Source organism: Aethalodelphis obliquidens, unplaced genomic scaffold, assembly GCF_003676395.1.
Source record: "Aethalodelphis obliquidens isolate GAN/ISIS:26980383/991018 unplaced genomic scaffold, ASM367639v1 scaffold11, whole genome shotgun sequence".
Classification (NCBI taxonomy): domain Eukaryota; kingdom Metazoa; phylum Chordata; class Mammalia; order Artiodactyla; family Delphinidae; genus Aethalodelphis; species Aethalodelphis obliquidens.
In genome coordinates this window covers 36,467,387-36,492,610 of record NW_020837955.1, presented here as the reverse complement: position 1 = coordinate 36,492,610, position 25,224 = coordinate 36,467,387, and the positions used below count along the sequence as shown (strand labels likewise).

The 25,224-nt window shown below is 37.9% G+C and overlaps 1 protein-coding gene across 3 annotated transcripts in view; it reads right to left on the bottom strand.

Annotated features, from left to right (window-relative positions):
• Positions 1-6,836: 6,836 nt before the first annotated feature.
• The window catches only part of PLEKHA1 (pleckstrin homology domain containing A1), a 58,643-nt gene continuing 40,255 nt past the window's right edge, over positions 6,837-25,224 (bottom strand). Inside the window, exons 6-13 of one of the 3 annotated variants that reach the window (XM_027112834.1) lie at positions 24,927-25,052; positions 19,892-20,035; positions 18,274-18,342; positions 14,739-14,803; positions 14,069-14,132; positions 11,878-11,967; positions 10,593-10,633; positions 6,837-9,285 (exon numbers count right to left, since the gene is read on the bottom strand). In XM_027112834.1, the coding sequence (XP_026968635.1) occupies positions 9,075-9,285; positions 10,593-10,633; positions 11,878-11,967; positions 14,069-14,132; positions 14,739-14,803; positions 18,274-18,342; positions 19,892-20,035; positions 24,927-25,052 (810 nt within the window). In that variant the 3' untranslated portion in view covers positions 6,837-9,074. Of the gene's footprint in view, positions 9,286-10,562; positions 10,634-11,877; positions 11,968-14,068; positions 14,133-14,738; positions 14,804-18,273; positions 18,343-19,891; positions 20,036-24,926; positions 25,053-25,224 lie in introns of all 3 variants that reach the window. The other 2 variants (XM_027112833.1, XM_027112832.1) reach the window with 2 other exon arrangements.

Sequence of the window (25,224 nt, the reverse complement as noted above, 5' to 3'; positions counted from 1 at the left end):
AGAAAGACATTTCTGTTGCTTATCAGCCACTCAGCCTAAGGTATTCTATTGGAGCAGCCCAAGCTGACTAAGACACTGATAAAGGTCTTATTTCAAGTCAGTCGGAAGAAATAGATTTTTAATACTAACAGCTTAGAGAAAACTGGACAGACTCCTGTGCTAGTGTTAAGGACATTGATCCCATCTTACTCAGTGTCCCTTGTAACACATCCATACAACAGAAGCTTCTGAATATTCAATGCCAAAAAGGTTCTCTGGCTGAGTAAAGGTGACATGCTTCTTTGCATCAAACAACAGACTTACAGAACTCAACATCTGCTTCTCCCATTGCCAGGAGGCTCAGAGTTAAATGGTATAAGCACCTTTCCTAGAATCCTGATAAAATTCTGTCTCTATAGAAGATATCAAATAAAGAAAACTTTTTATTCTTATCTGAGTGTAATCTCTCAAAGCAGGTGGATGCAGGCAGCCTTTCTCAGTGGGGTTCCTCAACTGAACCCCAGAACACAGATGGTGATATGGGTGACCATTTTCTCAGCTCTCCTAAGGAGATGCCTAGGAGAGAATTCACGACACGCAATGGATGCTTTAGGGCAGCGGGTCTCAGACTTTATGGGCGCCGGAATCACTTAGAGGCGTTCAAACAGATTGCTGGTCCCATCCCCAGAGGCGCTGATTCAGTAGGACTGGGGAGGGGCCGATAACTTGCACGTCTAACAAGTTCTCGGATGACGGTGACACTGTTGGTCTCCGGACCACACTTGGAGAGCCACTGCTTTCGGGAATTAGAATTTACTTTCTCCCACTGCAGGCTCAGAAGAGCAATGGGGCAGTTATGGGTGCTCCAAACTTCAATGTAAAATTGAATGTGATGAGCGTGAAAGGGACCCTGGACCTCCAACAGCTGTGAGTGACTGCTGAAACCAGGCATTCTCGCAGTACTTTCACAGAGCGGCCAACACCACCAGGATCTGTTTAAATTTTGTTTTCTCTCTTATGTACTTCTCTTTTGGGCCAATCTAATCAACAAACCGCTAGACTGAGGCTGTTTCCATTTTCTAATCTCTTCCAAATTTTGAAGTCACTGGCTTTTTGAAAAGACTGCAGCGGTGAGAGAAGAAGCTATACAGTCAGCCCAGAGTTCAAGCACAAAATCTTAAAATGCATTCCAGTTCCAATCAACTGAGTTGAATGTTGGCACAGGAAGGGAGAGGGAATCAGGTATTTTGGGGCCATCGTGGCTTGTGTTGTGGGGAAGCTGAGAAAGCAAGTCCAACGTCTCAAGGAGGAAGTTGCATCTTAGCGGAAATGGAAGGACGAGTGGGGTTAAACAGCACAAGGGATCAGGGAAGCGGCATTCGGGCAGAAGGACCAGCGCGAATGATGACAGGGAGGCAGGCAAATCAGGAAACAAAGAATGGTTCCCTGGAACTGGCGCGTAGGATATACAAGAAGCACTGTGTGAGAAGGTGGAAATGTAAGCGCCTGAAGCTAAGAAGTTTGAACACTTTCCATAAGGAGACTGTTTCTCAAATGAGAAACCCAGACTTGTTCTCCTGGGATCACTGATTCTTTATGATAAATTATATACGTCACACATGAATTTTAATTTTTGGACGACCCATACATTTGATTTAGATGGGCTCCTTACACCTGAATCGCAGCACTTTATTCTGGTGCCCATGTTTGCGTTTGTAATCATCTTGGTGCCAAGTAAAAATCAGATATCACAACTTGCCATATAAACAAAGTGTTCATGTTAGTTCATTTGAGTTGAAGACAAAGTGAATTCTTACACTGTGTGTTTTGCTCAGCCCCATGCACATACATTTGAAAACTTAGAATGTATACTTTTCTAGGAATATAATTTATTGAAACTTGATTCCAGGGACTTCCCTGGTGGCGCAGTGGTTAAGAATCATCCTGCCAATGCACGGGACACAGGTTCAAGCCCTGGTCCGGGAAGATCCCACATGCCATGGAGCAACTAAGGCCGTGCGCCACAACTACTGAGCCCACACGCCACAACTACTGAAGCCCATGCACCTAGAGCCCGTGCTCTGCAACAAGAGAAGCCACCGCTATGAGAATCCCGCGCACCACAACATAGAGTAGCCCCCGCTCGCCACAACTAGAGAGAATGCCTGGGCACAGCAATGAAGACCCAACGCAGCCAAAAGTAAATAAATGAAGAAATAAATATATACGTACGTAAATAATTTTTTTAATTAAAAAAAAAACTGATTCCAGAAAAGATAGAAAACCTAAGCGCATCAATTTTCATAGAGGACATGAGGAAGTAAGTTGTCAAATGTAGCCCCGCAAAACAGGTCCAACAGGTTTCACAGGGAAAGTTCACCAACTCTTTAGAGGAATAATTCCAAGTCTTTTTCAGCTGTTCCAAAACAGCTTAAAAGAAGAAAATCTTCCAAGTTCTTTCCACGAAGCTAGGCATAACACCACAAAGTCTACAAAGACTAGATCCACACAGAAGAAAAATACAAACCAGTATCACTTGTATTTATGCCAAAAAACCCAAATAAAGTTATAGCAAACAGAATCAAGCAGTACATTTTTAAATAATGCACCCTGGGCTTCCCTGGTGGCGCAGTGGTTGAGAGTCCGCCTGCCGATGCAGGGGACACAGGTTCGTGCCCTGGTCCGGGAGGATCCCATATGCTGTGGAGTGGCTGGGCCCGTGAGCCATCGCCGCTGAGCCTGCGCATCCGGAGCCTGTGCTCCGCAACGGGAGAGGCCACAGCAATGAGAGGCCCGCGTACCGCAAAAAAATAAATAAATAATAAAATAAAATAAAACAAAATAATGCATCCTGACCGAATGGTACTTATTCCTGAAATGTAATGATAGATATTAGGAAATGGATTAATGTTATCCACCAAATTAATTGATCTAATTAATTGAGGGAAACAAGATTATTTCCACAGATATTGAAGATATTTGATAAAATTCAACTACCCTTCATTTAAAAAAAAAAACTCAATAAAATATGAATAGTTGAATACTTCTTTAACCTGATAAAATATTCCCACCTCAGCCCAAAAGCCAGCACCATGCCCTTCAATGGGAACCACTAGAGGCCTTTCCACTAAAGTTAGGAGCATGACAAAAATGACTGCAATTGCCTGTTATTTAAGACGGTAATTCATGACCACAGAGCTCAAGTGTTGCCAGGATGTCCTCTATTTCCGTAGTCCATTCCTTTTCCACAGTCCGAGACAATTCACACTTTCTATTCTCTCCTCAAACCTCTAAAACAGTCTTCCCCATCTCACCGTTGAGGATTGTTTCCTAAGTTGCTGAGACTGAGGCAACCAGACTTTCAGAGACTCCTTCCCTCCACATGCACCCACTTACTCTGCCCTCCCACCACAGAACACCGACACATTGAATAAAGCCAAGCCCTCTACTGGTGTGCTAGATTCCATCTCATCTCCTCCCGGACTTGGTTCCAACAAGTCTCCCCACCTCCTACATCATCAATCCTCCTTTTGCTATTGGGTCATCCCATCAACGAAAGGCCACTATTTCTTCTATCTTAAAAAAAACAACAAAAAATTATTGAATCCGCTTTGGCTACCAGCAACCATCCCATTTCTCTGCTCCTGTTACAGCAAAACTCACAATAGTTCTGTTTGGTCCACTCCACCAAAACTGTTCCTATTAAGATTTCCAATGGCCTCCACACTGCCAAACCGAGCAGTCATTTCTCAGTCGGCCTCTTACTAGACCTGTGAGCTTCGTTTGACACATCTGAGCCCCTCCTCCTTGACTCATTTTCTGTCCTTTGCTTCCAATTGACTTGTAGTCACAACTTCTCATTTTCCACTGCCATTCCTCTCCTGAGCTCTTAATGTTGGAGCACCCTGTCCGTTCCTTGGTCCTCTTTTCTCCTTTCTTCATCTCTATAATCCAGTCTCATAGCTTTGAATAGCACCTAGTATGTTGAAGGCTCCCCAATTTTTATCTCCAATAAAGATTTCTCTCAATTCCAAATTTGTATATCCAACAGCCTTCCTGACCTTTCTCCTTGGTATCTAGTAGGCATCTCAAACCATCACACTCAATACTGCAATTGCAACCTTTGCCCTCAAACCTGCTCTACCTGCAACCTTTGCCCCTCAGCTCAAGGGCTCTCTGTTCTTCCAGTTGTCCAGGCCAAAAAACTTGCCCTTATCCTTGAAGCATCACTTCCCTTCACACGCCATTTCTAATCGATTAGGAAATCTTCCACTTTGGAAATACAGACAGGCAAAAGGAGAGTGAGAAGAAAGAGTAACATGAGTGATAACATGAACCATGACAAGGAGCACAATGCATATGAAAGTCACAAAGGAAAAGATGTCACTGGGACCAATGGCCTCTATTTGGAAACAATAAGGTTCCACAGGGAAGAGATTAAGTTCACATCTTGAAGGTACCAAAGCCAGGCAAAAGTGAGTTTTGATGTCATTAAGTTCCTAAATCATGGAAAGATCCCCACATTTCCCACCCACTCTTTCTCTCCTGCCCCAATGCCGACCAATGCTGAAGAAAACCAGTATGACAGGTAAAAGTACTCTCATTTCGAAGGGAGAAAGAGGCAATGAAACTTCAAGAGAACAATTTAAATTTTATGCACGAATTTGGATACTTCAAATTCCAAATCATCATTTCCAAATTTATTGTCATGTCACATAGTTTTTACTTATAAGGACTTTTTCTCTTCTGGGACCTTTCCAAATCCCCTCCATCACTATGCTTCCCTTATTACCCACTCCACCATTACCATCTCAGTCTCTGGATGTGTAGTTTTCCATGACTGATTTGATCACATATTACACTTTATATTTCTTTTAGCAAATTCCTTGTGGGTGTCATCTTTTTCTTAGGTTTCCTGTGCACTGCATATTGTAACACTGGACACCCATTTGGCCCAAGATCTCATCAGAAGGTCAAAAGTTTCTTCACATGGAAAAACACCTCACTCTTACCCTATACCCAGTGTATAACCAGTTTCTGCAACTCCTTCCAATTCCAGAATCTGGCAACCTAAAATAAAGCTATTTTAAAATCCTTATTCTGATAACCTTATTAATTTACATGTCAAACGTCAGGGCTAAAAACCTCTCCGGGAGGTTACGATCAGGGTATTTATCTACTATCGATTCTCAAATGTTAAATTTAAATGCATGCATAAAGAATATCATTTAAAATATTATGGTTCTGAAAAATATTGAAAATAGATTGAATGAAAATTCAACTCATTTATTAATTTGGAGATAGTACAATATAAACAAAGAATGATTTTCAAGACTTCTACTGAGGCAGCAGTACCATAATGGTTAAGAGCCCAGACCTTGTAATAAAAAAGATTGGATTGTAAACCTAGTGTGATTTTAAACAACTGACTTTTATTTCCAAACCTGTAAAGTGGGAGGTAAATGTGATTCTAAAAGGGCCACAATGAGAGATCCTTGTGATGATGGAATTGTTGTTTCCTGACCACATCAGTATCAATATCCTGGTTATATTATTTTACTATAGTTTTTCAATGTTATCATTGGGTAAAACTGAGTAAAAAGGGTAGACAAGAGCCCTGCATTATTTCTTACAATTACATGGGAATCTACAGTTATCTCCAAATAAAAGGTTTATTAAAGAAGTCAGTCACAAATGTTGACTTAAGTTTTATATTAATTTCCAAACTATCCTAGGCAATTATGTATCTTCTCTAATTTTGAGTGAAATAGCGAGATTTCAAATTTAACAATGATGTAACCAGAAGGTGGCGCTATTACTTCATGAATATACCATAGTAAGGCACTATTCACGTTATGTCATAAAAATAAAACGCTAGGATTTCGTCAGGCAAAATTGTAAATGTTAACTCTAATTCAGCAATATTTTCAATACATGTCTTACGTGAGGTTTGACAAAAATACAATTTTCGTTAAGTCATTAAAAAATAACATATACAAATAACCAATTCTGGATCTGCTTCACAGGGAAGTTTGCAAATGGAAAATACGAACCCATCTAAGTGTATTTTTCGCTGCGTCATATGTGGACTGTCAAACCTCCCATGACAAGGAAGATTCTTACCAAGTCTGGTACTAAGCTGGTATGTCATTCCAGTTTTATACAAACATTTCCTGCCTCACCAACTGTTAGAACTTCTGATAAAGACACAGCACTACTTTAACTAGAAGTAAAAAAATGGCTGAGAAAGGGATCTTTTATTTTTTTTTTTGGTGAAAGCAACAAAGTTTAGAACTTCCACATTAAAAAAAAAAAAAACATTTAAAATACTTCTCAGGGAAAGAAAATTAAGTTGCACCAGTTAATAAAAATTACCAACACAGATATCCTTTATCCAGTTGCATTACTACTAGATGCTGGATACACAGCAAGTGTGGACTACTTGTTACTAACAGTGGGTTTGCAAGAAGCAGCCTCTAATACTTAACAGGGCATTTTTATGAGTGCAGGTCTACAGCTCACCTGGGGATCAGTATGTCCTCTGCACTCATCCTTATTTGTGTCATACCGATCTAACCAATAACCAAACACCGCAGAAGCAGCCTGGATGATTCAAACAATGCTTTGAAGCCAGAATAATTGATTTTGCTTTTGAGAACACGTTTTCTAATTAAGCAAAATAAGCTCTTTTCCCCAAAAAGACTCATGTTTCCTTGTGCAATTTCATATCAAGTTATACCCTTCCAAGTCTACCAAATAATCTGTCCTTAAATTCAAGTCAATTAACCAAACACATTTTGTACTTGTTCTATTTACTTGTTCACACAAGAACTGAACCAGACCAAATGAGAAATAAGTTAGAATTAATTTTGAGCAATTTATTCTCAAGTCATTACAGTGTTCAACCAGTTTGATGTATAAAGATGTCAGACATAAAAGTAAACAATGGGAAGCACACATATATTCCCATTCTGAAAGAAGACATGTTATATATACAGAAAAAAATGCAGCAAATATTAAGGTATTCAAAGTAATTCTTTGACAATTCAGATGTGACATATTTACAGGAAAAGTATAAGTTTTAAAATAATTAAATAATTTTCATAGAATTATAAAAGTATTGAGATAAATATTAGGAGACTCTGACAATCACAAGACCATTTCCCTGTGCTATTTTATACAAGGGTAGTTCTATAAAAAGTCCCAAAATAGAGCTAATATTTTGCCACTATGGAATATATCAAATTACCAATACCAAAATATTAACATGAACATGCAATGTAAAAGCTGTACCAAAGAAAACAGCATTAGGCTCCTGAAATAGCCAACTGTCTACACAAGATTTCTTAGGTGTGTTCATGAAAAAAGAGCTTTCTAAAAGAGCTGCTGTAATGGATATATCTGCAGAGAAAGTGATAACTACTTAAAACCTTTTCATTCTATCATTCTCAAATATAGCTGCAAAAAAGGAAAAATCTAAATACAACTTCTAAAAATATTAGCTTATGAATAAAAATGTTGAGTGGTGCATTCTTGATGCATTCGGATTTTTAAAGTGATGCTATGATAATTCTAGTATAATAGACAGTAACCTCTGGACCCCACGACTGTAATAAGAAATCCACCCTCCCCTCTCTTTCTCAAACAAGAAGTCATCTTAGAAAATGAAAAGGAGAAACAGTGACATTTACGAATTCAAAACAACACAGTACTGTAATACGGCAAAATATCATAAAAATAGCAGCATGTGAAATTCAAGACTATTTTCTTAAAGCAAATGTTTAAGAATGAACCGTAAAAACAGTACTTGGTCAAACTGGTCTATCACTCAACACCTGAAACTAACGATCTTTTAGAGAGGTGCTTATACTTATGATATCCCCATGATTAAATGTAAAGTCAAATATGTGTTTTAAAACATATATTGCACAGATAGTAGAATAACAACATTCTGGTATCTCTAACACAAAATGGTATGTTAGTTAGTACATTAACCTATGCTATTGAAAATTAATTTTATCCTAATAGTTTAAAACCAATCATGTAGGGGTTTTGAGCACATTAATCTCAAAATATTCCTAAACAAGATGAAAAAACACAGGCACTTGAATACAGGCTATTAGTGACAAAACACAGAGGTTACAATCGCATGACTAAGGGCAGTATGTCTTTACACATAAACTTGAGGTCTTTCACTGATCCAAATATAGAAATAAGAACTATTTTACAAAACTCTGACAAGAAAATCAGATCTCCAAGAAATTTCGTATCAAATAATTTTCACTGAATAAAGCAATGACTGCTGCACGTCTTAAGCTTTTACAAATAAATGTCCGAGATATGGTTGTTTGAATTCTAATTCTCCCCTTCTCTCCATCCCAGTACAACACACGACCCTCACTAACTGTCCAATAATATCCTCTATGCAAAACTCACAGCTCACCTTGAGACCCAGAGCATCAAACATGGCTACCATTTCAGAACTGTCCACACTGCACTGTAAATGTTACAGCACCACAGACGTCATGAGTTTAGATCCTTTTGTCTGGCAATACTCCATTCAATAATATTAACCGGTAAGAATGTGTAGAGATTGAACATTTAATTGGAAGTCACAGTAGCATTTTTAAAACAACCGAAATAATTAATAAGCATTTTTCATGTTTTAAATTGTGAAACATTTAAATTGTCAAATTCGCTTGGAAAAAATATCACACACACTTTTATCATCCCAATGAGAACAAAGCTTCAGACAGCTGATACTGAGATACTTCGTCGGGCTTTTCTCTTTCTTTCTTTCTTTTTTTAAAGAAATTGCATTGAGTTTGGCCACACCCTAGCTTCTTGGCTTACCAGCTTATAAAGAGAACATCGATGAGGCAGTACACTATATGCATTAAAGCCCCTTTCCCCTTTATCATCTTTGGCGAGAAGCCTCTTGAAAGGACACTGAGGGCGGATGAGGCGGGTCAGGCTCCACGTGCTTCCATCTCACACATCGCTGACTGGAAGGCTTGCGTCATCCAAGTCCACGGGGTCACAATCTTGTTCCTGAGGGCCATTTTCACTTTGAGGTTTTAGCAGAGCTTGTTCAGTCACTTTGGTAGCTGGTTCTCTTGGAGAGACAGTCTGGACCTTGAAGTTCCCTGGCTTGACCTTGGCAAGAGATTCGTAAAATCCTCGCTTCTCCATGGAAAAGCTTGAGACCAGAGAGTCGCTGCGAGAGGCTGTGGATCGCGGGGTGGCTGCTGTGGCACCGGCAGAGAGGAGAGCGTGTTTGGGTTCGGAAGGACAGCGGGAATGCTCCTGCAAAGAGGGGTGCTGATCAGACACGGGCAATCATTAACGGCAAGGCTAGTAACTCAGTGTGAGACTTTATTCTCTGAAAAACAAACAGAACAAAACACACACACACAGAGCAGAAGCATGAGCCATGCAGCGTACATGTGCAAGTTCCTACCCAAAGCAATGCAGTTTTAGGAGTGAGTTTAGAGCGCTGACAGCCAACAACCACGCCCAGTAAGAACAACAGTTCTTTTTTCTGAAGCCAAAGTTCGTAGCTGACACTGAAGACTCAGCCTAAAGGGGAATGCAGTGTGCCAACTGCAACTGAACTGTGTTTAACAGCGGGCCTACAAGCTTTACCATTTTATTTAAGAGTTTATTCTCAATAAACACTAGGAATTATCCCACACATTTTAGAAAGATTAAAAAATGAAAATGCAGAATATAAAAATAAAAGGCCATTATCTCTTTAATAAGCAAAACTCAACATTTTTCAAACCTATTATTTTGTCTGTCAGCCTCACGAACTTAAGTTTTTGGTTCCCTGAATTTCACTGCAACCAATAATATCATAGTCTTTTCACTTCTTATTTAATTGCATTTATTTTTGCATATGGCATACATTCATATGGTTTAAGATTTTAAAGGCAGAGAAGGGTACATATTTAAGCATTTATTAAAACTGTGGTGAAATAATTTCAGTTGTGAATATTAATTTCAATACGCTTCTAACTAAACCAAATCTGAAGACAGCCTGAAATATGACCATTCCAAATGCATTGCCATATAGCTCCTAGTATATTGTGTTCATTTGTGACATTAGTGGCTTTGAAAACAAAGTGCTACAAAACACTCTAGATTCCCATTAGATGGCTAAATTTCACCTGAGATTTAATACACCATGCACACTATACTAATGTAGAGTTTATCCAATGCATGTGCACCTGTGAGTTTGAGCAAACTGCTACCACAAAGGTGCATTTTAAGTGGTGTAGTATAAAAAATTTCAAAATACAGGAAATACAGAAATTGAAACTTGTGGCAATTCAGTAAATTAAGCTTTAGTAGATATGACTTTTTAAATTAGTAAAGTTGTCTCTTTTTTTATTATTTATTTATTAATATCCATATCCAACCTGATAACTGTAGTGAAATAGTTTGCGTTAGTGTTGACAAAGTCAGTTATGATAACTGCAGAAGGCAGTTTAGTTAACTCAACTTTCCAGAATCAGTTGTTAAGTAGTGAGTAAGTCCAGGCCCTCTAGTAAGAAGGCACGTTTGCGTGAGAGCCCACATACGTGCTGCATTCCCCAGTTCTGGACGTATACCTCTGTATACAAGGATTCGACAGCCTTCTGGCCTGCCGCATCTGGAACACAGTGCAAAGCTAAGATTAGAGTTAACCTGTACTGGAGGGGGGGAAGAGAAAGTTCCGCTGATAGTTACAGCTTAGAGAGTCCAATCTGCCCCCACCACAAAGCACAAAACACAAACGCCCTTCTCCAACTTTTCCTCTTCCCAACAGACATTGTTTTTGCAGAGAGTCTCATACTTGACTGCTGAAAAGGTCACATAAAACACAGGCAGTTACAAAATTAACACCTATGAAAATAATTTCTGAGACATTCCAAAAAGGATACAAGAAGAATAACTTTAAAAGTGAGAAAAATGGATTTGTATTTACTGATCTAGAGTCATTTCTAACAAGAAACGATTAAAAGACAATATTACTGCAATACTAGAAATGCAGGAAAATACTGGAAGTGCAGACTATCCAGCATCAATGAGTCTTGATACTAAAGGCTCTCATGCTCCACGTTAGACCACCTTCTGCAGACCAATGTGCTGCACTTCAAGGCGATTGAAAGTTCTTCATTCCTTAGTAGAATTTGTATTTTCAGATCAGAGATCAGTGGCCAAAGTATTCCAAAGCTAAATCTTATTCCTATATGATGAACTTGTACATGATAAATTAAAAAGTAAAGACATTTTCCTTACTGAGAATGTTTAGCTGTTTTAATTTTATTATTATACTACCAAAAAGATAATTAAGATAGTAAAAAGCAGCCTTTTAAATTAACCTAGTAAAAAATGAGAATGAAATGGAAAATACTGACTGAGAACACTAGATTCTATTTAAAGTTCCAGCTGCTCAACTGTCTTCCAGCACTAGTGAGGCAAAAACCTAAACTGAAATCATAGGAAGCAAAAAGGAAATTGAGACCTTCACAAAACTGTGTAATGCTACAACTAAAGGTGCCTCACATGATTAGGCCAAATACCATACTAAGAATTGGTAAAATTATACCAAATCTGGACCTACTGACAAGTAAGAACTCCTAAAACAAAACAAGGAAATGTTCATTCTTTAGTTGCCCTGCTTGTGCATTTAAGACAATACAATGCACAGAAAGTTATGTATACATAACACTACAGGAAGCATTAAATTAGAAATGCATTATTTTTTTTGCAAGTCCACTTGGTATGAAAGTCAACATGCAGATAAATCTCAAAACAGAAAGAAACTGAAAGGATTAGGGGGAGAGGAAGAAAAATAACTTGACAGGATCAGGGGACCCAAGGGAGTATCACCCCAGAGAACAGGAAACATACAGAAGACGCTGATCTGCCAGGTCCCCGCTGTGCTACAATGGCACCAGAGACTGCTTTAATCCAACTGTGCATCTCTTCAGGGCTATCAGCCTAAGGGGAAGGAAGGATTCATTCAATTTTGCCTCAAAATCAGCTCCTATGTCTATAAATCCAATGTATTCATTTTGGTAATTAACAGTGTCAACAACAAAATCATTCTAAGGCAATGGTTTCCAAAAACTTTTAGAAATCACTTTTTTAAACCAGGTTTTGCTGGGTAACTTACAGAGATGTAAGTTGGGCATGTAATGTTTTAAGATGAGACACATCAAAAAGTGTCAATATGAATAATTATGGAGAGAAAACAAGAAGAGGAAGAAGTCAAAGAAAGATCTTCTCATTTCTACTGCTATATTGTTTGAATTTTCAAGATGAATATTTATGTAATTGTGCAGTTAAAAATCCACTGTGACATCATTTTATATGTTATTTTTCTAAAAATAATTTCTAGGGCTTCCCTGGTGGCACAGTGGTTGAGAGTCCACCTGCCGATGCAGGGGACACGGGTTCGTGCCCCGGTCCGGGAAGATCCCACGTGCCGCGGGAGCGGCTGGGCCCGTGAGCCATGGCCGCTGAGCCTGCGCATCCGGAGCCTGTGCTCCGCAACGGGAGAGGCCACAACAGTGAGCGGCCTGTGTACCGCAAAAAAAAAAATAAATAAATAAATAAAATAATAATTTCTAACAATACCCTAAATCATCATATTCCAAAGCATCACCTTCCTTGATAGGACCATGACTTCCAATGTGAATTAAAAACCTTACTATGACTTTAATCCAATTAAACAAGGCCCTCAGAGGGGTGGAGAGGTACTGCCCTTTACTTCTGGATTCTACTATCTAGTAGTTTAAAAATTTTAAAGATACAAGTAATATTTTTGAACCAATGATATTAACAAAGAGTTTTTAAAAGGAAAAACTCAAAGTAGGCAAAGGCAGAGTATACTTTCATTCACTACAAACAGGAGCACCAGTCTAGAAGTCAATTTGGCAAAATAAAGAGGTTTAAAAAAGCTCACGCTCTGATAGTTATCCTCGATCTAAAAACGTATTGTAAAGAAGTAAGAAATTCAGGCAAATTTATGCACAAAATGTGCACTACCACATTAAATCACAGTAAATGTACAAAAACTATGTAAATGAGTGATCAGTAACAGTACAGTAGAGAAACAGTTTAATTGTGAAACATTCATATAAGAGAGCGTAGTTCTAAAAGGTTTTCAGAGAATTGTTTTTTTTTGTGTGTGTGTGTGGTACATGGGCCTCTCACTGTTGTGGCCTCTCCCACTGCGGAGCACAGGCTCCGGACGTGCAGGCTCAGCGGCCATGGCTCACGGGCCCAGCTGCTCTGCGGCATGTGGGATCTTCCCGGACCGGGGCACGAACCCGTGTCCCCTGCATCAGCAGGTGGACTCTCAACCACTGCGCCACCAGGGAAGCCCAAGAGAATTTTCGACGTAGAAAAAAATGACTATAATATAGTAAACAAATAGGATATAACACTATATTGATATCATATAATCCCATTTGTTATAAAAAGATATGCTCTAATAAAGGAAAAAAAAAAAGAATGGTTGCCTGAATGTGGAATTCTACATGGTTTATAAAACATTTTTTCTTCATATTTCTGTATTTTCTAAATTTTCTGCAATAAGCATATGTAGTAACTTTTATAAAACAAAACCAAATGTTCTTTTAAAAAACTTCTAATCTAAATAAATGTGTTAAGTAAAAAGTGTATTTTAAACTTAAACATAGGATACTATCTACCATTAGTGAAATGATACGATATACTGTGTACTTTTATTATGGATATTCGAGCCCCCCTTCTTATAAAATTACCAAAAGGTGATATAAATAAAATTCCAAAATATGTGCAAAAATAATCCAAATTGAAAGTACACTTAGCATCTAACTTAAATAGCATTTCCCTTCCTCCAAATAAAACTTAATTCCATCAAAGAATACCCCTATTGGCTGAACATATGACCTGCCAATAATCTTACATATAACATTTTTTATTAAATTGGCAATTATATGTCATATTTTTTGCTTATTTTTATGAGCAACACATTTATTTATGTTTATTTCACCTCTAAAATTATTTATTTCTTGTTAGGAGGATCTATATAATCTCCAAAGAAGTATCCTACCTGCACATAGAAAGTTCGAGACGATGTTACAATTTCAAAGAGGTTGTCTCTCATCATTATGTCACTGTTAACAAAAAAAAATTTCCAATTGTACTTAAATAGCAGTTGTTTGATAGTTTCCTTTCACTTCTTTACCCAGTACCAAATATGTGTCAATGAGAAAATAAATATTAGAGATAAAATACTGATTTAATTGAGAAATACTAAGTGATCGTTTTCCAATTTATTTTTGCATTAAATTTTACATATTTTATATAGTTGTATGTATTTTTAGAAAGGTTCATAAAACAACTTTAAAATTCAAAGTTTTCAACTGTGAAGAACTCAGTTTGCTCAAAGAAACAATGGCACAGTTAACATTCTTACAAAGCTCTATTGCAGCAACCCTGAAATACTAGAATTAATAATACATCAATTTGTCAAATACGATAGCTGTTCACTTTAAATTTTGTCCTTTCCATTAATAAGCTTAAGAACTGTTTCCTAATTTGTAGTTTTCAAACAAAAAAATCTCAATACTCTGTTTCATCTGAAGGTTTTGAAAGTTTTAGCATAACCCACTAGCAATAACACAGAAAAATATCATCTGTAAGTACATCAATTAAACTAAGGAATTATATATTGTGTAATAATAAGTTGTGTCAGACACCAAGTCAGAGGTGGTGCTTACCTCTGCTTACATTCCTGGACTTTATGAACCTCTTTAAGTGGTATTACGCGGAGAGGTTCCTTTTCCTGTCAAAAAAAGCAAATAAACAGATACATGACATATATTCTTAAAATGCTTTTAAGCATTAGTTGTTTTATTTAGAGGTCTATGCGAAAATCATGCTTCTTTCCTGAAGCACATCTAAGACATAAATCTACCTTCTTGAACCATCCAGCATCAGAATAGCTCAAATACTATAACCTGATACACACTGTGATTTGAAACAAGGAAACTGGCGTATAACCCATGTTCACATTATTTATGCGCTAAATGACAGTGTAGCTTATTAAAAACCATTAACCACCAGACTTTTCCTTGGTGAACCCCTATATACCCAGTAAGTGGAGTACTTCCTATTTTGGAATGTTATTTTCATACAGAGGGTACCAGAGTAGTGAATACCCAGCTTCTTTGAGTTAAATTTGTCATTTTAGGAATATCACTTTTATATGAACACATCATTTTAACAAGCACAATTTATTAAACATTTACTAAGTGCCGGGACATCTGCTATGTTTTAAATGTGTTATCTCACTTTCCACAACCCTAGAATACATGCACTATTACTCACCTGAGGAAACAGGATTAGCCATATTAAGTACCTCACCTAAGGTTACAAAACTAGATATAAGGTTCACACATAAGATATAACTAGCTCCTAGTTAGCACAGTACTTACAGTAAACATTTCATGAAATACTATACACTGTATTTCACTGAAAACGACACCATGAGTTTAAGACATACCATTACTTTATGCAGTACTAAGAAAATAATTAAACCATGGCTGAACACTTTTTTAAAAAACCAAAATCTATTTTTTAAGTTTTAGAAAGTAACTCATTTGCAGGTAAGCTCTAGGATGGCCTCTTCATCTGCGTGGCTCTGGCCGCCCACACTGGTTGCCACTCCAGACACTCCTTCCTGCTCCTGCACCACCACCTGGGACACCTGCACTGATGTGCCTCGCCTAGAAAATTTACATCTGAATTGTAAGGAACTGATGGGAGGAAAAGAGGGAAAACAGGGTGACGAAGGATCCCCCAACTTTTAAGGTTCTTTACATATTACAGATATTAATGTTTTATCTGTGATATATGTTATTAAATATTTTCTCCAGTTTTTCTTGTCTGCTGAAATCTTTTATACCTACTGAAAGAAACTTTTAAATTCTTATCTTTCAGAGAAACATACAAAAATATTTACAGATGAAATGATATGCCTAATATTTGCTTCAAAATAGGAAGGGAGAAGTAGGTGGTGGTACAGAAGAAACAAAACTAGTCATGTGTTGATAATTATGAGATCTGGGTGATGGCTATATAGGGGTTCAGAATACTATTCTATCTATTTACTTTATGTTCAAACTTTTCCATGATCAAAAGGTTTTGTAAAAGAGCCCTTTTATACTTTAAACATCAACTTTTATCATATATTATCCTTGAGCATATATAAAAATAGGCAAAATAAATGGGTTAAGGTTTTTTAAAACCTCACATTCAGACCCCAGCTCACTTTCTGACTAGAAGCCATCAATCGCAGTGCTTTTCACTCCATACTATTCTCTGGGCCAGAAAGAGCACTGGTGATACTACAGCATTTCCTAAGAATCTCCCACTGTGTCCCTGAGATTTTCTTCCAGCTGCCAGCACCCTTTTCTGCAGGTTTTGGTGCTGGTGTCTTCTGATCTTACCCAAAGGTGCTGTGCACACACAGGCAATGACAACACAGCACAGCTGCTGCCTGGCTCCCTCACCTTCAGCATCCCTAAGAGACCTGAAGATTTCAGAAATGTTAAAACAGGGGGAGGGGATGTGCATCTTAGTAACTGACAAAGGTCAATAATTATATTTAAAGTGTTCAGCTTTATCTGTGTTTGCTAAATACTTAACATATTCCTGAATACACATAATATAATTTCCCTACCTCCTATAATAGTTCAAGTATTCTTTCATCTCAAACTTTATAGCATAATATCCACATGCAGGTTTTCAAATTATAGTAAATATTTCTATAATAGTTCTTGTCTCATTATAACTACTGTGGATGACAAGGGGACATGTCAATTTCTCTGGTAAAACTGAACTCCTGAAGGCCAGAACATCACTGACTGCCCTCTTTATTCCCAGTTCCCAGTGCACCAGGGCCATGGAGAGCTCAATGAACGTCTGGTGCAGGAAGGACTCCTCCCAGAGGACTGGCATTAACCGAAAGCAACGAATCAACCTGCCAACCAAGCACAAGGGTAGCTTCTGAGACACCAAGGCTGGTACTTTTTGAACCAAATAACTACTGCTTCCAACTGAGGCTCTTAGGTTTTGAAGTCTAAGAAAGGGTCCCATGCTAAAATGGCTATTCTTGTTATGCTATGTCATTTTTTTATTCATTCAAAAACACTTATTGATTATTTTCTAAGTACCAGGTGCTGTGTTCATAAAAGGGTACAAAAGAGAATCTTTGCTCTCAAGAAGCTCATGCAATTAACTGGTAAAGACAAGTATGCAAACAATTACAAAAGCCAGTGGGAAGTATCATGACAGGTGTGGGCATCAGCTTCCATGTATGTAAAGAGAAGCCACGAAATCCAGAGTCCAAAAGCCTTCCAGAAGAACAGACACCTGAGATGAATCTTAAATATTCCCTTCCTATTCTCCAGTGCTCTGCTGTCCAATAGAGTAGCCACTAGCTACGTGTAACTACTTGAATTTAAATTAACGAATACCAGATACAACCGGCTTTACTTTTAAAGTTAAATACGGTCAGGTTCCTCAGTCGCACTAGCCATAGTTCCAGTGCTCAAGAGCCACATGTAACCAGCAGACGTGGCCAATGCAGATAATGGAACATTCCCATCAGTGCAGAGTTCAGCTGGACAGTGCTGCTCTGGTACCGTCATTCAAATAAAACGTATGGTTCCCCCCTCAAATGTCCCATAAAAAGAAGAGGTAGGATCGCACTCAATTTATCCACCAATCTATTGCAGAGCTCAGTCACACGACAGGAGTATTTTAAATAAGGATGTTACTCAAACAAGTGAAAGATGGACCTTCAATCTTTGATTCTACCTTCAGATAGGACAAAAATATCTTATATGAAGAAACTTAAAAGTCAATCTGAAATGGAAAAGAAAATATCAAGAGAGGGCAGGGAAGAGAAGGCAGAAATCAGAGGGTCAAATGTTGACTTTCAGAGACTTAATTCTTTCTACCACCTCCTCCAATGCCTTCAGAGGAAATCTGTAGACTGAGGGGTTCTGATATTTTTAATTTTTTCAAGGTAGAATGCCTTTGAAGATACACTCTTTTTATTTAAGATGTATTTAACAAAAATATCATTAACCAAAAGCATCACAACAAAATAAACTGAACTGCATATACCTCTCAAAACCAGATTTTAATTATTTTAAAAATAGAAAACAGGACAAGAAATTATATAATCACCACAGTGTAACACTTGCCAAACATTTTTAAAGCAACATTCATGACTCAGCAACATACCAGTTCAGATTTGAAGTAGCCTATTGTGTTTTCATCCAATTGAAAATATCTTCTCTTCCAGTTTTTCATCTATCAGAGATGAACACAGACATAAAACTTGTTTCTAAGAATGTCAAATGTTAATAACAACTTAATTATTCTGATATGAACCCACAATCAGAAATGTCAAGCACTGGAAAACCTTACTACCATCCCTTAGTGAGGAGATACAGGAAATTTCATCTCTTTTGCTACTCAGGCCTTGAACTCCTAATTCAACTCTGGTGGCTGGCTTTCAGCTCTTACTGTATGATTTTATAATATGGTCTTATTTTTTTTATGCTCTAAAAGTTAAAAAAAAAAAAAAGGCACTTCCCCATCCCCCACAAAGTAAATGCCACCAAGAGTTCAACAGCAAGCACAGGAAATGTTGTTAAACCACATGAAGCTTCTCGTCTGTAAAATGCATGAATCCTTCTACAGGTACTTTATAATACTAAGAAGGAAAGCAACACGTATTTAATAAAGTGAATATGCTTTGTACAAATATCTTCTGTCAATGAAATATAGCTTTTGTGAAAGTACTTCAATATCTCTAAGGGTTAGTTAGTATTTTGGATTTAAGAGTAAAACAAAAAGAAAGGAATGTCTCTTTAAAAGCCCTAATTAACACTCGACCTGATGAGAATTCTGATTTTACCCGTAGACATGCTGGAATGAAAAACCTTCAGCCCTTACCTTCATTTCCCTTAGCCTAAAGAAGATCACACAATTAGAGCTGAAAGAACCTTCCTCTGGCTGACCTAAGCTAATCAGACTTGCCAGGAGTGATGTGAGGTCAAGCAGAACCGCCAGTAGACATTTAAGTACTTCTTTACTCACAGAAATTTTTAAAATTTTATTTTTAAACTTTGAAGTTTATTTTCTCATGGAAGTCTATAGATTTAGTTCACATTTTAGAAAGGTATTCTGGATTCATAAACACTGGTAAATTTACTTGCTCTTCCCACAATTCACCATTATGGATCTGGTTGTGTGAGAATATCTGGGCCAAGACGTAATAGCTCTTACTAAGGACCAGGTGCTATGCTAAGTGCTTTCTATTTATATCTTTCAAAAAAGACCTCTGGATGGTAGGTTTTATAATATAATTTTCCATAAAAAGAAACTGAGAGCCTGAGAGGTTAAGTAAGTAGCCCAAGGTCTCAGTGTTTTCAACTGGGGTCGCCCAACCCCGTATCAAGTAAGTGACCCTTCCACACCCTGCTCCCCTGGTCTCCCCTTTCCTGCCAATCTCCCTACTAGAGCTCCCTTTCCCTGACCTATTCCCAAGGGGGGTAAAAAAATCAACAGAAAAACTTTCTGGAATAAATTTAAGCTGTTAGGAAGCTCAGTTAAAATTGAAGGTTAGTGGTAATAAGCATTAACTTATCCAGCCACCCACAGACCAAGAAAATAATAGCACTGAGTTTTGAACACAGAATAACCCCTATTCTATCCGATGACTCCTGGTCAGTAAGCTGGTCTTTCACTTTGGATCTTTCAAAAAACAAAGCAAACCCTAACCCTAACCCATTTTGAGAGTTTGCTAATATATACTCATTTTTCATTACTTCACATATTTTGTTAAACTACTCACCACTGCTCCTTGTTTTACACAATATCCAGCTTTGATAACTGCACTATCTGAAGATGGTTTAGGAGTAAAGTAAGGAAGATGGCTTTGTGACCGCTTCAAATTATTTCTGTCAATACTTTCACCACATTCATTTACTTCTTCTTTCTAAAATGAAGCAAAATAAAGATATTCCTTTTTTGCTTGTTTACCTTCAAAGCATACTTGTAGTTCACGGTGTCATTCTAGTAGAAAAATCTTAAAATCCATCTTAGTTCAGTTAGAAACACGGATCTTGGAGTAAAGAGTTTTCTAATTAATTTGAGATACTTAATCATAACTTTCAATACCACTGATTAAACCACAGATTTCTATTTCTCTTTTTCTGCAAAAGTCCTGCCACCAGTGTTTTTTGGTTTTTGTTTTGCTGGGGGGGGGGGCGCTGGATGGGGGGGGTATAACTTTTAATTTTGAAATAATTATAAAGATTCACAGGAAGTTGTAAAAAAACAATGTACAGGAGGTCCTATGTACCCTTCAACCGGTTTCCCTCAACAGGGAAACTGTATAACTATAGCACATTATCAAAACTGACACTGAAACATTTTGCAGACCTTATTCATATCTCACCCGTTTTACATGCATTCATTGTCTCTGTATATATCATTCTATGCGATTTTATTGCCAGATCTGTGTAACCACCACCAGCGCCAATGTACAGAGTGTTCACGATAGGATCCCCTGGGCTACCCCTTTAGAGCTTCTATCCCCAGTTCCTTGGCAGCCGCTAATTTGTTCTCCATCTTTATTATTTTGACATTTAGAGAATTTAACATAAATGGAATCATACAGTAGGTGAGCTTTTGAGATGGTCTTTTTTCACTCTGCATTCACTTTGGAGATTCATCCAGGTTGGTCCTTGTACCAACCGTCTGACCCTTCTCATTGAGAGTAGTATGCATGGTTTGGACGTACCACTGGCTAATTCACCCACTGAAATGGCACTTGGGCTGTTACCACATTTGGGCTATTAGGAATAACGCTGCTGTGAACATTCACGCTGTTTCCGTGTGAACATAAGTCTTCATTTCTTTAGGATAAATGCCTAGGAGTGCAAATCCTAGGTTAATACACTGATTGCAAGTTTACTTTTATAAAGAACTGCTAAACTCTTTTCAGAGTGGCTGTACAATTCTACATTCCCACCAGTTATGTATGAGTGATTCAGTTTCTCCTCATCTTTGTCAGCATTTGTGTTGTCATTAATTTTTAGTTGAGTCATTCTGATAGCTATATGGTGATATCTCATTGCGGTCTTAATTTGCATTTCCTTACTGGCTAATGATGGTGAATATCCTTCCTAGCACTTATTTGCCACCTGTGTATCTTTTATCTTTTTTTTTTTTTTTTTTTTTTTTTTTGCGGTACGCGGGCCTCTCACTGCTGTGGCCTCTCCCGCTGCGGAGCACAGGCTCCGGACGCGCAGGCTCAGCGGCCGTGGCTCACGGGCCCAGCCGCTTTGCGGCACGTGGGATCTCCCCAGACCGGGGCATGAACCCGTGTCCCCTGCATCAGCAGGCGGACTCCCAACCACTGTGCCACCAGGGAAGCCCGTATCTTTTATCTCTTGATGAAATCTCTGTTCATGAATTTTGCCCATTTTCTAACTGGACTGTTTGGTATTTTTACTATTGAGTTTTGATATAGTTCTTTATATATTCTAGATACAAGTGCTTTGTTGTATATGCGGTTTTACAAATATTTTCTCCCAGCATGGTGCTTTTCTTTTCATCCTCAACAGACAAAACATTTTTAATGTTGATAAGGTTCAATTTATCAATTTTTTCCCTTTATATAGATTGTGCTTTTGATGTCCAGTCTATAAACTCTTCACCTAGTCCTAGATCCTCAAGATTTTCTCCTTTGCTATTTTCTAAAAGTTTCACAGTTTTAATTTTTTTTTAACAGTTCAGTCCAGTGCTTTTAAAAGCCTGACTATACACAGTTTTCATGTTCCCCAAAGCATTGGCCTGCTGTTTATTTATAACGTACAACACAGGTGACAATCTATTCTACAAATCAACCAAAGGTGTATTTTCAAGAACTCCTAAATCTCAAGAGAAAAACTAAGTACTCAAGTCATATCTTAGGGAATTTTCTATCTGTTCTACATTTAGACAGGTCAACAGCACTAATTATGTACTTAACTTTGTAATCCTAGCACTTAACCTGCTAAACCAATAGTTACTGAATAAATTAATCATGCAAATGAGATGTCATTTTGTTACTGTTATCTGAATGCTTTTATAATGAGTAAATACTACTTTAAATAAACTATATTGTAAAATGATAAAGCAATACAATTATTTGGGATCTTTTTAATATTGCACCTGCCATACGCTCTTAGAACCTACTGAATAATCGATATCAAAATTAAAACACAAATCTTAATTCTATACAAAATTAAGACAGCCACAGGTACAAACAACTACAATATCTTAATACAACTAAAGACAAATTGTCTTAGCTCTTCTATCAACACAAGACATAATACAGGTGAAAGCAGCTTAGTCTAGCTCTATCTTAACCAGAAGTCTTACAGGTTAAAATCATTACTTTTTTAAAAAAGTAAATACACACACACACAAATTCCTAGTTTATTTTTTATCCAACTTTGGTGAAAAATGTAACCTCCCATTAGGGCAGGGAATTTTTGCTCATTAGTACATATATCCTCTGTCTAGCATAAAGAAAGCACTCAATAATTAATTAACTAATAAGGCTTTTAAGTACAAAAAGGCACACAGGTAATGAAAATGCCTAACATTGGCAATATCAATTAATTACCTTAAAATTCTTAGTTTCTCAATTGCCAGTAATTTAATTTGCATTACAAACTCATTTACTTAAGAGCAACCCAAGAAATTTAAGTGCATACAAGTTTTAATTTCATCAAAAACTTTAAAATAAATTTATATTTTCCATAATACCCAAGAGTAAAAATTAACTCAGCATACCAGTACTTTGGGGATAGAACTGACTTAAAATTCCAGTCTTCTGTTTAGTTCATCTAGGCCAGGTTGTAGAAAAACAGGTTTAAAAAATTACACATATTTACAAATACTTTGACTTGGCAATTTTCCCTCCAGGAGTTTATCCTTTAAAACATATTATCTATGGCTCTACAGTTTATGCTACAAGCATGTTCATCAAAGCATTTAGGAGATAATGGAAAATATCTCATTGCCCCCACCTGCCCCATACTTCCTGGCACAGGGCTCCTAAAACCCTTGTAATTTCCTAAGTGATAAGAGCACTAGAAGCATCTTTTGTGCTAATATTTGGTCTTTGACCCTGCTTCCTGACAAAGAGTTCATAAATCCCTTGGAATTTCCTGGGTGACAGCATGTCTTTTGTTCTAATAAGGTGACTCTTGGTGGACTCCTGAATGGGGGATAGTCACCAGAAAGACCAAGTCATGATTAAAGGCTTGGAATTTTCAGCCCCATTCCCTACTCTCTAGAGAGGGGAGAGGGCTGGAAACAGAGTGGATGATCAATCATGCCTACGTGATGACGCCTCCATAAAAATCCCCACAATATGGAATTCAGAAAGCTTCTGCGTTAGTGAATTAACGGAGGTACTGGGAGAATGGTGCACCCAGAGAAGGCATGGAAGCTCCACACCCCTTCCCACATACCTTCCCCTACACACCTCTTCTATCTGAATGTTCATCTGTATCCTTTATCATATCCTTTTGCAATAAACAGGTATACAGTAATTAAACTGTTTTCCTAAGTTCTGTGAGCTGCTTTAGCAAACTAATTGAACCCAATAAGGGGGCCACAGGAACCTCGAATTTATAGCCCATCAGTCAGAAGCACAGGTAACAACGTGGACTTACGACTGACATCTGAAGGGGGTGGAGGGGCAGTCCTGTGGGACTGAGCCCTTCACCTGTGGGATCCAGATAGGCAGTGTCAGAATTGAGATAAATTGTCAGAGCCCCAGCTGGTGTCACAGCATTGCTTGTGTAGGGAAAAAACCCACTCATTTCGCGTCAGAAGTGTTGTGAGCGTAGCAGTGAGACTACAGGAGAAACACAGGAGGAGGAGCGGGTGTTTCCTACTTCTGTTAGGGGAGCCACTGACCAAAACCGCCCACTCTGGCCAGGCACCATAGCAACCACTTGCGTGAGTTCTTACAACAGGAGGTCCTGGTATGGAACATAGAACTAACAAGCTACCACCAACCAGAAGAATTCGGGAAATGTCAAAAGGACAGAGGAGAAGCCAGTCCGTATACCCTACCAACCTCCCAGAATCCTTCTCACTGGAATTCATCTTGGCTGAGCGATGCACGCGCCACCAGGAAGAACCCTGAGTCAGAGTGATTGTCCAGAGACCACCCCGAAACTAACCCCATGACCATAAACCCTGAGACTGCGAGCCACGTGCAGAGCAGTCCTCCTGGGTGCCCTCACCCTGCCGCTCTCCGCCCGGGCGCCCCTTCCCAGTGAAGTTTCTTGCGTTGTCAGCACGTGTGTCTCCTCAGACAATTCATTGCCGGGTGTCAGACAAGAGCCTACTCTTGGGCCCTGGAAGGGGTTCCCCTTCCTACAACACTTACATTGTTTGTAAAAGAAAAAAGGAAAGAGAAGGAAAAAGAACTGTCCAACAACAGAGGGTTTGTAATTTATAGTAAATTCATGGCAAAACTACTACACAGTCATGAAAAATGACAGGAAATAATTTTTGATGACTTGGAAAATGTTTGAGATGTAAGTGAAAAAAGCTGTTTACAAAGTATCCCCATTTCTAGGGGCAAAAGTACAAAGAAAGGCTCAGAAGAAAACATGAAAAGTGTTAAATGTTGTTTATCTATGCTTTCCAGATATTTTACAATAAAAATATACTTCTGAAATAAGAAATAAATATAAAATTTTTGTATTAATTATTGCATTAATTCAGTAAAGATGTACTGCTTGACTTTTGATAGCAATACAAAAATCAACATGCAGTAGTTAAACCATCACACAATAGAAGAATTAATTTATTACCTGAGTTGGGGTAATGATGGGCACACCACCAACAATGTCAGTTCTGTAAGACACTTGCTTCTTCCCACATTCACCTTGGCGACTTGGGTTATCAGAATGAGGTTGTGAGTCTGACTGCTTTGGTACCTAAAATAGTAAGTCAATGAATCATTTTGCAACAAGCATTATATATGAGACCCTCTTTATCACAGAATTTCCAACTGATCATCAATTTATATATAAAAATTATTTTTAGTATATGCAAATACCCCTTTAAGTTCTCATACTAATTTTTCTTTTACAGTATTACTTTATGACA